Consider the following 13916-nt stretch of genomic DNA (forward strand, 5'->3'; position numbering starts at 1 on the left):
AAGCAGGCTCCATGCACCGGGAGCCCGACGTGGGATTCGATCCCGGGTCTCCAGGATCACGCCCTGGGCCAAAGGCAGGCGCCAAACCGCTGCGCCACCCAGGGATCCCCCAATGTTTCCCTTTGTACTTTTGTTTCCCTTGTTTATTTCCTCCTGGCTTAGCCTAGAGCCTAGTACACATTTAGTTTCTGATAAATAGTTGTCAAATAAAAGAAGACAAAGACAAGAAAGTCAGGTTTGACATCAGGTTATGTTTGACAGGAGTCAAGATATGAGAAACCTGGCAACTTGAGTTCCATCCAAGTCTTAACACTGCCACGGCTCAGCGTCTTTTGCAAACTTTGAAGTATCTATCTTGAGCACCCATGGGTCTCCTAAACGTGAGTGCCTTGTACTTGATATGTGATCGGTGTTTTCGACAAATGACTGCCTCTCTTCATTTGCCTACATTCCAAACTATGGATTCAAAAGGGGGTGATGACATTCTCTGAGACTTCTGTTACCCCTCCTATTACTTCTTTCTCAGGGAAGTGCCTATTCAGTTCTGAGGTTTGTGCTCTTTCCTATGCTATAGTACCGACCTGCCATCACCTACTGTTCTCTTGGTCACTCTGTATTCATGAAGTCTTTGGCTCCTCTCTCGCAGTGCTTCTAAACTATCTCTCAGGATTAAAAAAAATGTCACTGCAATTTCTACAGAGATAATTTTAACTTCTATTCTAGCTACAACCAACACAGATGACTATTTACTGGAAACAAACACATACCTCCTCTAACATCTTAAACTCCATTTTCCCACCATCTGACCAATCATTTCTCTCTATCTTACTGTGACTATGCTTGTTTTCTGACTTAACTGAGCCACCAGCACCCGTCTCTTTTATATGACAGCCTTCTAATATTTCACAGCACCCATCACCCTGAAATGTCCTCTTTCCTTCCATTGTTCATCATTTGGTATAATTTCTACACTGCTCATCATCTCAGCATTTTTTTCTTCTTTCTCTTGTTTTTTTGATGTTTCTGTTTAGAGTTTAGAACTCATAACAAACACATTATTGCAGATGTGATCTGACTAGGACAGAGTAGTATAAGGGGTTATCTCTCTTAATCTCCGCAAAATGCTCTGATACGGAGACCAAGATTACATTAAAATGGTTTAGAACAAATAGGACTTGTGCTATGTTCAAGCAAAATTTGCCTTCATCTTAATAACCTTAAACAGCTGTCAAACCAGGTCTTATCCACCCAGACTTCCAGTAATGGTTTTGAACTTATACTTTATCTCTTTGAAATTTCAACTTTTAGGTTTATTAGTTAATGAATATTAATAATTTGGATCCTGATTATATAACACAGCATAAGCTTTCTCTCCTAGCTTTATTTCATTTACAAATATGATAGGCATAGTTCATTCACTTTTATTTATATAATGGAAAACATTTGAAAATGTAACGTCGGGATCCCTGGGTGGCGCAGCGGTTTGGCGCCTGCCTTTGGCCCAGGGCGCGATCCTGGAGACCCGGAATCGAATCCCACATCGGGCTCCCGGTGCATGGAGCCTGCTTCTCCCTCTGCCTGTGTCTCTGCCTCTCTCTCTCTCTGTGTGTGACTATCATAAATAAATAAAAATTTTAAAAAAACATTGAAAATGTAACGTCCAAGAATAGTATTTTGGGATGCCACCATAGAGAGTTCCTTGCACTTCAAGAATAGAAAATTTATCAATATGGTTGAACATTCTTTTAGTTCCATTATTTCCAAAATTGAAGGTAAAAGATGTTATGGATATTAGAAGTACTTAAAGCTAAAAAATATATCTGTGCTATGTTCTAGGCATATCGAGTTTACAAAAAGATTTGGAAAATAAAGTGGTAAATTATTTGAAATAGTACTTTTAATTTTAAAGAAACTCATAAGTTATAACTTTAGGATAATGAGACTTTCATCTATTTTGAGGTTTTCTTCTTTTTCTTTTTTTTTAATCTGAAAATAGAGTGTTTATTTCTAGTAGAATATCTTCTATTCTTAGGGATCTTTTATTGAAAATATTTGTGTGACATCAATCTATCTCGATTTTTTTAATGCCTTCCTATAAGGATCCCATAAGAAAATTTGTCAAATACTACATGAAAATCAGTATGCAAGATATCCCAAACCATATATTTAATAACATACTCTACAGTTTATCCAAATATCAACATTTAGAGTATAAAAGTCTATCAAAATATTTTTTCTTTCCCTTTAAAACTCGGAACAATATCAATGTCATGTCTTTAGTCTTCTCAAGTATTTCTGTAGTATTTCTAAATCATGATCAGATCTATAGCTTCATTTACTATTCTAACTATTATTTAGGCCTCATTTTTAAAGCAGTAAGGCATACTTTTACTATCTCCAAACACTTGCTCCTTATAAACCAGTGGTTTATTTTTTTAAAATAACTTTTACTCCAGCTTTTCCAACTTGAAAACAAGTGTTCTTAGATGAAGACAACAGAAGCAGAAAAAAAAAAAATTAAACCTTTCTGTTTTCTCACTAGCAGCCAAGCCAACATTAGTTTCACCAAGCAGTGAATGGCTCCTCTTCTTTGCTTCATGTATTGTAAAAACATTGTTTCTAGAGCTAAAAGTTGTCTTCAACATTTATTTTGCAACTTCAACTCACTCCTGATTTTTGTTTTTCTGACACCAATCTAAAGATTTGGAAAATTTGCTTTTGTTCTTTCTAAATCTTCTCTTTCTATGTACATTAAATTAAATAACAGCCCAGAGACCTCTACGTAGGCTTACTATACCCTCTTTGTAGTGCTGATTATTGTGATTTTGTAGTTTGGGTTTCTATTTAATAGTTGGGTCTCTATTTTTAGAGCTCACTTGAGTCATATTTTCATACTTTTACTTTTCTGAGTTATTTTTAATAGTACCCTGCTGATAAAAGTCTGTCTGTGGTCATATTTACTTGCAGTTTTTTTTTTTTTATGGGATCCAAGTTAAGAAGATTATTTCTCTGAAGGAATCCTCTACTCCCACATTTTTAATGCATATTATTCTTATTATTCTTGTTGCTTCCTCTAACTTCCATGAGATAAAATTTTCAATAAGATAAGGCTCTATATCAAATGGTCTGCGTTTAGTGGAACATCTTGAATTCAACAGCCCTGCATTTCTATTTTTAGTTATATAAATCTCCACATATAAAAGTTTCTGTCAGTTTTTTTTTAATATCGAATATTTTGTCAAAATCTATCATGTAGACGATGGAAGTTATTATGCAACAAATCCTCAAAGAGAAAGTAAATTTTCTTATTTTCTTCCATCTGTGGATTTGATGGGAGTAAGATGAAGGTGTGGGATAAGAGGAGTGGTGGTTCCTGTATATCCTTAATTCATCATATAGGCCTGGGGATATGAAGATAAATAAATAAAATACTTATTCCCTGATTTAAAGAAACTCATTAACTGAATCCGAAGGATTAGGCTTTTGGGTGGATGTGCTTTAAAATACCATGTAGTTGGGACACATGGGTGACTCAGCAGGTTGAATATCTGCCTTTGGCCCAGGGTGCGATCCTGGAGTCTTCCTGCATGGAGCCTGCTTTTCCCTCTGCCTGTGTCTCTGTGTCTCTTTCTGTGTCTCTCATGAATAAATAAATAAAATCTTTAAAAAAAAATACCGTGTAGTTACTTTCTGCTTTCCCAATTTGTACATTTCCTACAACTTCCTTTTACAGGGATAGCCCTTAATATTTCAAAATTTTCTTAATCAAAATTCTTCCATGTTTTTCTCCACTTAGGATTCTCCATTTTTCATATCAAGCATGCTCATGACCAATTAAAATGAAAAGATGGGTCATAATAAGCATATCTGTAAGACTGGCATTAGAATTTAAACATACCTTGTCTAGGTTTCAAAGTAACCATTGCTTTCTCCTTAACTACATTCAAAACCACAAATATTCATGAAATTGCAAAACAGTATGGTAGGTGTGATGTAGTAAATAGAGAGAGACGTGTACTTTATGGACTTTATGATACCAGGTCCTGAAGGAGACCTAGTCTAAAAGAGCCTATAGCCTAGTTGGGAGCACAAAGTTCTGTGGGCAATGGTTCTGGAGCTAGCTACCTGGTAAAGATATGCTGCTCTTGGGGCACCAGGTTTGCTCAGTCGGTTAAGCATCTGCCTTCAGCTTGAGTCATGATCCTGGGGTCTTGGGATTGAGCCCCACATCAGGTTCCCTGCTCATCAGGGAGCCTGCTTCTCCTTCTCCCTCTGCCTACCGCTCCCCTGCTGGTGCTCTCTCTCTCACTCTCTCTCTCTCTCTCTGTCAAATAAATAAATAAAATATTTTTTTAAAAAAGATATGCTGCTCCTTACAATGGTAATAAGTACAAATAAGCATTTAGGTAAATAATAATTCATCTAAAAAAATCCAAAGCTGATCAAAGATAGGAAAAATATGCAGAAGTCTTTCAAAAGAAGTCATTTTAAAAAATGACCTTATTTATCTAGTATTATTGGGGATGGACTAGTTCTCTTTGGGTTATATTTCTAAACCTTTCAAACTGAGCATATCTAAGCACTAAAATATTTTTGACACAAAACATTTTGAAGGAATGGCTTCCTAAAATATATATATTTTTCTGATTTCTGAAATTGACCATTACTTTAATCTTTGTTGCTACCTCAGAGTTATTGTTTAAATACTAACTAATAATGCTAGCAGCATACTACAATTATACCCTTAGGAACTATTTTATGACACAGAGTTGTTTTTATAGGAAAAGTCCCACATTGATGGGATATTTGAATTAGTATATCTGATTAATGTATTTTTTCCTGTCCTTGTCTTGCTCAGAAAGTGCTCCTTATGGCTTCCAACTGTTGCCAATGTGCCTGCCTTTGTAATACCCCATTCAAATTGATGTATTGAGATTTCTAGTGCAAGGGAAATAAAACTAAATAAAACTAAATCTGATTGATTTCCCTTAAGAAAAAAGATATCATAGGTTCCAGGTGAATATTTAAAGAACCTCCTTATAAGCAGGGACTTGATGTTCTCTATTTTGCTGCTCAGAGATTTTATTTATATACTTTGAAATTCTTTGCTGCATTCTGAATAGTAAAGGTTTCAATTATATCCCATTATATCCCACCTGATTTGGATAGGACTATGTAGGACTACAGTATCTTTTGCATTTCTAAGTAATTTTTGATGAATGTCTTCAAACTGTAGACCAATTAAAAAAAAGAATAAATGTCTATGTCCTTGTTATGCCACAAAAGTCAAGTAAATTTAGTAATTTGGAATTTGGCAGTAAGGAATATCAGTCGTTGGGCAGCCTGGGTGGCTTAATAGTTTAGTGCCGCCTTCAGCCCAGGGCCTGATTCTGGAGACCCAGGATCGAGTCCCACGTTGGGCTCCCTGAATGGAGCCTGCTTCTTCCTCTGCCAGTGTCTCTGTGCCTCTCTCTCTTTCTCTCTGTGTGTGTCTCTTATGGATACATGAATAAAATCGTACAAAAAAAAAAAAAAGAATAGCAATCGCAAATCCTACCATGGTAAAGGCTATGGATCTACTTGCTGAGAAGGAAATAACATTTACCTATTACATTTTTATTAAAAGAGTATATATTTTTCTATAATGAGATCAAAAAGATCAAAGACAAAATCTTAGCACTCCTGCATCAGACTTACTAAATTTCTAGGGGAAGAGAATAGTTCAGAAAATGCAAATATGTATCATTCTGAATTTAATGCAACTGTTAAGAGCTCTCTCTATAATTGGCCAATGAAGCACCTTGAAAGAAATACTGTAGCACTTAGACTATACCTCCATATTCTGAGCAAATGGATCCTTTGGATCACACAATGTTGAAGATATTCGATGGTTGCCACGGAAACATCGCTGACTTATATTCTGGGGGACTGGAAATGTCTGCCGGATGATTGTTAACCTTCCAATTGACCTTCGTACAAGTTCCTGAACATCCACATCATTTATTTCCTATAAGATAAGAAATGAAAGAATTAGAAGTGCTTTAATACAGTAACAGAAACACAAAACTATTAATGAGCTGTTATCTGTAAGTGCTAATGTATTCATTACTGTAATGCATTTGCTTAGTGCTTAGTACATATTGAAATGAAAAAGTACATGTTCATTAAAATGATCAACTCATTTGTAGGTGTTGTTAGTGCTTTAAATTATATACATTAATGCCTACATAATCCTAAATGGAGAAACTGTCTTAAATGCATCTTATTTATGTTAATTTTGTAGTGTGTTATGTTGAACATTTTAGAAAAATAGTTGTCTAAACATTGACAAAGGTCATGAAAAAGGGGATTTCAGGTACTCTGAGTACCCAGGAGATGGCTGCAATGTGAGTGTAATATGTTTTGTTCCAAGGAATGAAACATGAGGTTTTTAAATAAAGCAAGTTGAGAAAGCAAGAGGACATTAAAAATAAAATATTTCCGTTATTTCTTAGAACTACTGGTGTCAATTCATACATTTCTCTTGTTAAAGAACATTAAACAAAGTGTTCATAAAGATAAAACTTTTTTATTGATATAAATGTAAACCAGGATAAGCAAATGAAAAAAAATCTCAATGTTCTTTATCCAAATTGATGTTATTTTGCATATGAGTATGTGTCAAACTCAAAAAACATATTTTCTACTTCCTTTACCTCCCATCTCCCAACTCCAGACTTAAATTTTAAGACTTGGCTCAATCGTGGATATAGAAGTAATAAAAATGAAATAATATTTTCATAATATAACATCTGTTCTAACTGGAATTTGAATAGAAATGGCCAGAATAAATTTGGGTTTTAAGGTAGCATTTACTAAAGCAGTTTGTGCTTCATAGTGTCTATTTGGAACATCTTAAATCAATGAAGCCTTTGCAATTAACATATTATTGGTTTCAATAGATTCTTACAGTAGCAGAAATAAAAGATTTGACACAAGATAAATTTTGGACTGCAGTGAGCATTTCTTGGTTTTGATTCAAAGAACTATTACAGAATAATGAAAAAGAAAAAAGACCATCTACAGGTATAGAGTGTCTTCTTTTCCTTTCTAGATCAATTACATATTATTCTCACTTAAAGCACATATGATCTTTAAAAGTCATTCTTTATTTTTGATCTTTACAAAATATAGATTTACTGAAAATAAAATAACACCTGCCATCAGCTGTATCCAGTATAATATCCTGGATTTCTAGTCAATTAATCCTTAATGTACCGTAAAAAAAATGATTTTTCTCATTTAAAACGCTGTCTTTTTTCTTTAGTCTATGTCATTTCACTAGTCACCAGAAACATTATCTGGCAAAAAGCAGGTCACTTTGTAATTCTCTATCATCTACTCACAAAGCAGAATTAAACAGTGTCTCATCAACTGCATTTCAAGCCTTAAGTTTAACCAGAAATTTGTTAAAAGTAATTAATATTGCTATTCCTTGTCTTTACTTTTATTTCCTTCTTTTTCTTAAATTCCATGTTGTACAGACAGGAGTTTTCATTTAAAAGACAGAGATCCTACCACTTTTCTCATAATGATAACTAAGTTTTGTTATATGTGTGGTCTTTTTCTTTAGTTAATGCTAAGCTATACCAACATTTTGTCCATCAGCACCATCTGTACCTGCTCCACACATATGAACTACAAATCAGCACATCAGTACATAGACTTACATTAACTCTCTATTATATATCTGACAAAATAGTAAGCATGTCACCAATTGTCTTATTTTCTGCTGAAAACTACATTTTAATTCAGATACTGTGATTCTTATTTTATAAATAAAATCAGAGAAATTCCAAGACCTTCATTCAAAATATTCTTTATTCATGGTGTGAATTTATAAATGTTATAAAAAAATTCTCTCCAAAGTAATTATACAAGAAATCCATACTTCCTTATGAGAATTATTTAAATTAATAGTCATTAATGATAGAAATTAAAGCTATAAAGATGTATTATTCTAGTATTGAACACCCTGATGATTCTATAAGGAATGATAAAGAAATGTATCATGAGCCAAAGTCTTTAAGGGGACTATTTTCAAGCCCACAAAAAAAGGATGGTTACCTTTTATACGTTTCGAAAGCTGAAGCTCTCAGGTGTCTAAACGACTAAACTATATCTGAGGAAATGCCAATTTAAATTGAATATATTTGCCTATTATTATTTGGGGAAAAGGAAGTAATTTTCTGGGAGGAAAGAATCTGCCATTCCAAATAAAGTTAACAGACAGTCTGTCTCAAAAAATTCACTTGCAGTTTTAGTTTTGACACTTGATCTCAAAAAATAGTTTGATAGTGATATGAAAACTTGATTAGGCAGCTATTTTATATTTACAGAACTTTACTTCTGCATTTCAAAAGGTGCATTTCAAGAGTGGCAGATGCAATGTTATGTAAACACTGAAAGTCAAATCAATACTTAATCTATTAAAAAAACAAAACATAAGTAAACTTCTATAATAAAATATGAAACTATTCTATAATCTATTAAATCTACATCGTTTTAATAATCTGAACTTGAAAAAAATGTGTAAACTGTATAAAAAAGATTTTTAAAATAACTACATAAATTACAAATTCAAACACTCACTCTCCCCAGCCTCCAGTACCACCAAATTATGCTAATTTCTTCAAAGATGTACTGAAATTTTCTGAATTTTATTTTATTTATTTATTTTTTAAATATTTATTTATTTATTTATTCATGATAGACACACAGAGAGAGAGAGGCAGAGACACAGGCAGAGGGAGAAGCAGGCTCCATGCTGGGAACCCAACGCGGGACTCGATCCCGGAACTCCAGGATCACGCCCTGGGCCAAAGGCAAACACCAAACAGCTGGGCCACCCAGGGATCCCCAAATTTTCTGAATTTTAAAGAATTTCAAGAGGCTGGATAACAAAATTGTTTGTCCGTTCTGTATTCTTTATATGAATTAGTATATTTGTGAAATAAGAATTAATAATGCAATATTTTAAAAAAAACATGTATATTATATATAACTTTTCTATTTCTTTAGGAATAAGTCATTCAGTCTTTTTTAAAAAATAATTTACATAGATGATCAAAATTACTAACAATCAAGTCAGTACATTCAAGAAAATATTTGTATTCAATTTGCTGTCATAATTTATGCAAGGGGAACCCTGAACTGTGTAAGAGAGAAGAGGAAAGCTAAAATAGCTGGTAGGGATACAACTCCATCCAGAAACAATCACTTTCCAGATCAAATCTTTTAGAACTGACTCACTCCCAAACCTTTGTAGTGTATCAGCCTAGGTTTAAAATTATTGAATTCCATTAATTCATTAGGATAGGAAGGAAAGACTCTCAAAATCCATTAGATCAGATGCCAACCTCCACTATACAAACTATTTTGGAGAGAGATCCTCCTCTCTCTCTCTCTCTCTCTCTCTCTCTCTCTTTTTATGTCTCCTAGCATCTAACAAAGTTTTTGGCTTATAGCAGGTATTCACTAAATGTTGATAAGTCTTTAAATGAATGAATAAATGAATAAATGGCAAGACTTCAACAAACTATCTTCTAAAGATAGATACCTGAAATTTTAAGTGTAGAAACAGATGCTTTCACAATTTCAACAATTACCAAATAAACCAGATTTTGGTAATATTATTAAGCAGTGTACTTTGTGGCACAGTTTGAAAAGATGATGCTTTTTGTTCTTATTTTTGCTGGTGTTTATATTCTTCATGCTTTAGCAAAGATGATACTTTGATGCTTCCACAAAGTTTAACATTAATGTGAAATAATTACACAAACATAATGTTGAAATACAGAACAAAACCAACTGTAGGCTATATACCAGCAGGAAATGCAGCAGAATGGCAACTTTCTGCTTGAGAGATTAGCACTGAGCAGTTCAATTAATCACCAAACTAGGAAAAATGAACAGCATCCTTTTACACATATAGGCTTTAAAAAATCTAAACAACTTCTCCTTAACTGCAAAACTCAATTGCAGTGATTAACTTAAATTATTTGAATAAGAAGTCAGGACATCAAAGGTCAGTTTCAGTATTATCAAAGAATAGAGAGTGCTTATAGCATTATGCTTCTTGCATCTCTAAATTGTGCATATCTTTCTATCCAAATTTCTAACTTTTGTAAAACTTAAATAAAGTGCTAGGCCATCTGCTTCATGACCCTGAGGGGATGACAATACTTATATGGAAAGGCTGTTCGAGCTGGATTCACTGATTGCAGGGAGAAGATAAATACTATTACCAACTACTAACTTATGATTGATTATACCATATGAGCTAGCACAGCCTCTCATTATTATAGCATACTTAATGCAAATGAAAAAAATATATTGTTTTCAAGTTTGTACATCAATTTGTATCATGATGCACAATGCCAACTTTGATTTATAGTACCCCTCTAAAAAACTATTGGTGCAATAGATTAAATAAATGTTTGCAACCCATATTAAAATTAGCAGCAAAATAGTAGCTACACAAACCGAACTAGACAGATTCATGTTTTCTGTGTTCAGTCAAATGGTCATTTGCATATTTTTAGATTTTTGCTGTTATTGTTGTTGCTACTTTTAGAGTTTATTAACTTCCTAGCAAATTTGAAACATCCATATTTCTTTTATGGAAACTAGGATAAATTTGATTCATTCATTATAAATTTGTATGAACAACTCATAAAAGAAGTAAAGGTAGTGTAAGTCAAGTTTACTAAGGCATATTTCAGGGAAAATGAGGTAAAAAATGGAATCATTTGGAAGAATGTTGACTGCAGATATATGGATAATGATGATTTTTCTTAAGAATGAAAATACAACCTACAAAATGGGAGAAGATATTTGCAAATGACGTATCAGATAAAGGGCTAGTTTCTAGATCTATAAAGAAATTATTAAGCTCAACACGAAAGGAACAAACAATCCAATCATGAAATGGGCAAAAGACATGAACAGAAATCTCACAGATGAAGACATAGACATGGCCAACACGCACATGAGAAAATGCTCTGCAACACTTGCCATCAGGGAAATACGAATCAAAACCACAATGAGATACCCCCTCACACCAGTGAGAATGGGGAAAATTAACAAGGCAGGAAACCACAAATGTTGGAGAGGATGCGGAGAAAAGGGAACCCTCTTACACTGTTGGTGGGAATGTGAAATGGTGCAGCCACTCTGGAAAACGGTGTGGAGGTTCCTCAAAGAGTTAAAAATAGACCTGCCCTACGACCCAGCAATTGCACTGCTGGGGATTTACCCCAAAGATACAGATGCAATGAAATGCCAGGACACCTGCACCCTGATGTTTATAAGCAGCAATGTCCACAATAGCCAAACTGTGGAAGGAGCCTTGGTGTCCATCGAAAGATGAATGGATAAAGAAGATGTGGTTTATGTATACAATGGAATATTACTCAGCCATTAGAAACGACAAATACCCACCATTTGCTTCAGCGTGGATGGAACTGGAGGGTATTATGCTGAGTGAAATAAGTCAATCGGAGAAGGACAAACATTATATGTTCTCATTCATTTGGGGAATATAGATAATAGTGAAAAGGAATAGAAGGGAAGGGAGAAGAAATGGGAGGAAATATCAGAAAGGGAGACAGAACATAAAGACTCCTAACTCTGGGAAACGAACTAGGGGTGGTGGAAGGGGAGGAGGGCGGGGGGTGGGGGTGAATGGGTGACGGGCACTGAGGGGGGCACTTGATGGGATGAGCACTGGGTGTTGTTATTCTGTATGTTGGCAAATTGAACACCAATAAAAAATAAATTTATTATTAACAAAAAAGAATGAAAATGTAGAAAACATGCTTGATCTCTGAATTTGAGCCTAGTTTAGATAAAAAAAAAATAATATAAACTGTGGGCTGTGAACATCAGATTTTTTCAGAAGGTAGGTGGTATTGACCTTCCCAAAAGAAATGACTCCTCTGCTCAAGGACTCATAAGAAGAATTGTATGTAAAAAGGACACAGGGTTTCAGTAATGGTAAAGGTGACATTATAAATAGTTATGGCAGCTTACAGTAGAAAATCCAAGTGTAGTGGAGGAAAAGAGAATTGTGGTCTTTCATACTTCTAACATTTGGTGAGTTATTTGCTGGTTAGATCACTTTGTGTGCGTGTGTGTGTGTGTGTTTTAAGGCTTTATTTATATATTCATGAGAGATACAGAGAGAGAGAGAGACAGAGAGGGAGACAGAGAGACACAGACAGAGGAGAAGCAGGCTCCATGCAGGAAGCCTGATGTGGGACTCGATCCCGGGCCTCCAGGATCACACCCTGGGCCGAAAGCAGGTGCTAAACCACTGAGCCACCCAGGGATCCTCTGCGTGGATGTTTTATTCACAAAACAGTGGCTCAAATTATTGAACATCCATTTAAATACAGCATTTTCCTTCTAATATGTTATGGAAGAAATTTAATTCTAAGTTAAAAAAAGTCCTAATGTTTATAAAATATATATAAAATATAAAGTATTATTATTATTTCCTTAATATTCATCACTAATGAAATATACTCAAGTCTCCTCAGACTTCCTGTACATGATATGAAGGAGTAATTTCTCCCACAGTACAAATAGACACATAAGCAGAAGAGAAATGACTATCTATGTTCCAGGAGCTCTACCTGCATTCACACTTTTAAGATCCAGGCATGTTGTTAGAATTTAAATTGGATATGGAAAAAAAAAAGTAATTCAGAGGTCCCCTATGTAATATTATCAAAGAAAAGAAGGGAATGGGCCTTTTAATTTAATGATTCTAAGTATTAATTGGCTTATTTAATCCATTTTTCTAAGGAGGCAATAAATCACTTTTTTCCTGGCTTGTTCTACTGATACAAACAAATGAAATGACTCCAGCTTGTTTTATACCAGGAAATCCGAGTACTCTCTTCCCCAGCAGAAGTTGGATATAAGATAAAAAACAAAAAAGTAAGAAGATTCTTTATTTCAAAGAAAGTAATCTAGAAAATAATTAACCTAAGGACAAAAATTAATCGGATAAATCATTTCCATAAGATTAAAATTGAGGTAGCAGAAATTTAAAAAAAATCTATAAGGGGAATTAAAAAAAAAGTTTAGACTGTAAAAAATGTTTTAAAACTCATTATCACCACTTAATTGTTGTATAGTATTTGGCAAACTGAATTACTTGACCCACAGATTCCATGTTGAAAAATACAAATTAAGACACCTAATTTGAAAAATTATTCTAAAATTTACTAAGATTTCCTTTTCCCTTCTCTCTATCATGATGTTAGTCATTGTAGATAGAAAATTGAGAGGTATTAGAAAATTAGAAGGTATTAAAACTTCACTAGAAAGAATGATACACACATACATATTATCATCTGTGGGCAATCTCAGAAAAAAAACATATCTAACTTGACATGAGAAATGCAGCAACAAATCATGTAGCCCTAAAGTTGGGCAGGCCCAAAACAGGCTTATAGGACATTTTACACTGAACTGGAAAGAACCATTAGAGAAAGTTCAAGACAGCAGCATAGTCAAGATACAGAATCAATCTAAGTGTCTACTGATAGACAAATGGATACACACACACACAAACACACACACACACAGGGATATTATGCAGCCATGAAAATAATGGGTTTGTGTCATTTGCAACAACATGTATGGCTCTAGAGGGTGTTATGCTCTGTGAAATACCTCAGACTGAGAAAGACCATACAATTTCACTCATGTGGAATCTAAATACAAAATAAAACAAAATTCAAGTGAATAAACAAATAAACTGAAGGCAGAATCAAATCTATAAACACAGAGATCAAACTGATGGTTGCCAGAGGGGGAGGATGGGGTGGGAGGATGGGCGAAGAAGAGTGAAGAGGAGAGGAAGA

At 34.3% G+C, this 13916-nt stretch overlaps 1 protein-coding gene across 1 annotated transcript in view; it reads right to left on the reverse strand.

The window, feature by feature from the left end:
- GRID2 (glutamate ionotropic receptor delta type subunit 2) overlaps positions 1-13916 on the reverse strand; it is a 1428782-nt gene that overhangs the window by 518999 nt on the left and 895867 nt on the right. Inside the window, exon 6 of the mRNA XM_055313240.1 lies at positions 5834-6007. Coding sequence (XP_055169215.1) covers positions 5834-6007 — 174 coding nt within the window. The remainder of the gene's footprint in view (positions 1-5833; positions 6008-13916) is intronic.

This window comes from Nyctereutes procyonoides, unplaced genomic scaffold (genome assembly GCF_905146905.1).
Source record: "Nyctereutes procyonoides isolate TBG_1078 unplaced genomic scaffold, NYPRO_anot_genome, whole genome shotgun sequence".
Lineage (NCBI taxonomy): Eukaryota > Metazoa > Chordata > Mammalia > Carnivora > Canidae > Nyctereutes > Nyctereutes procyonoides.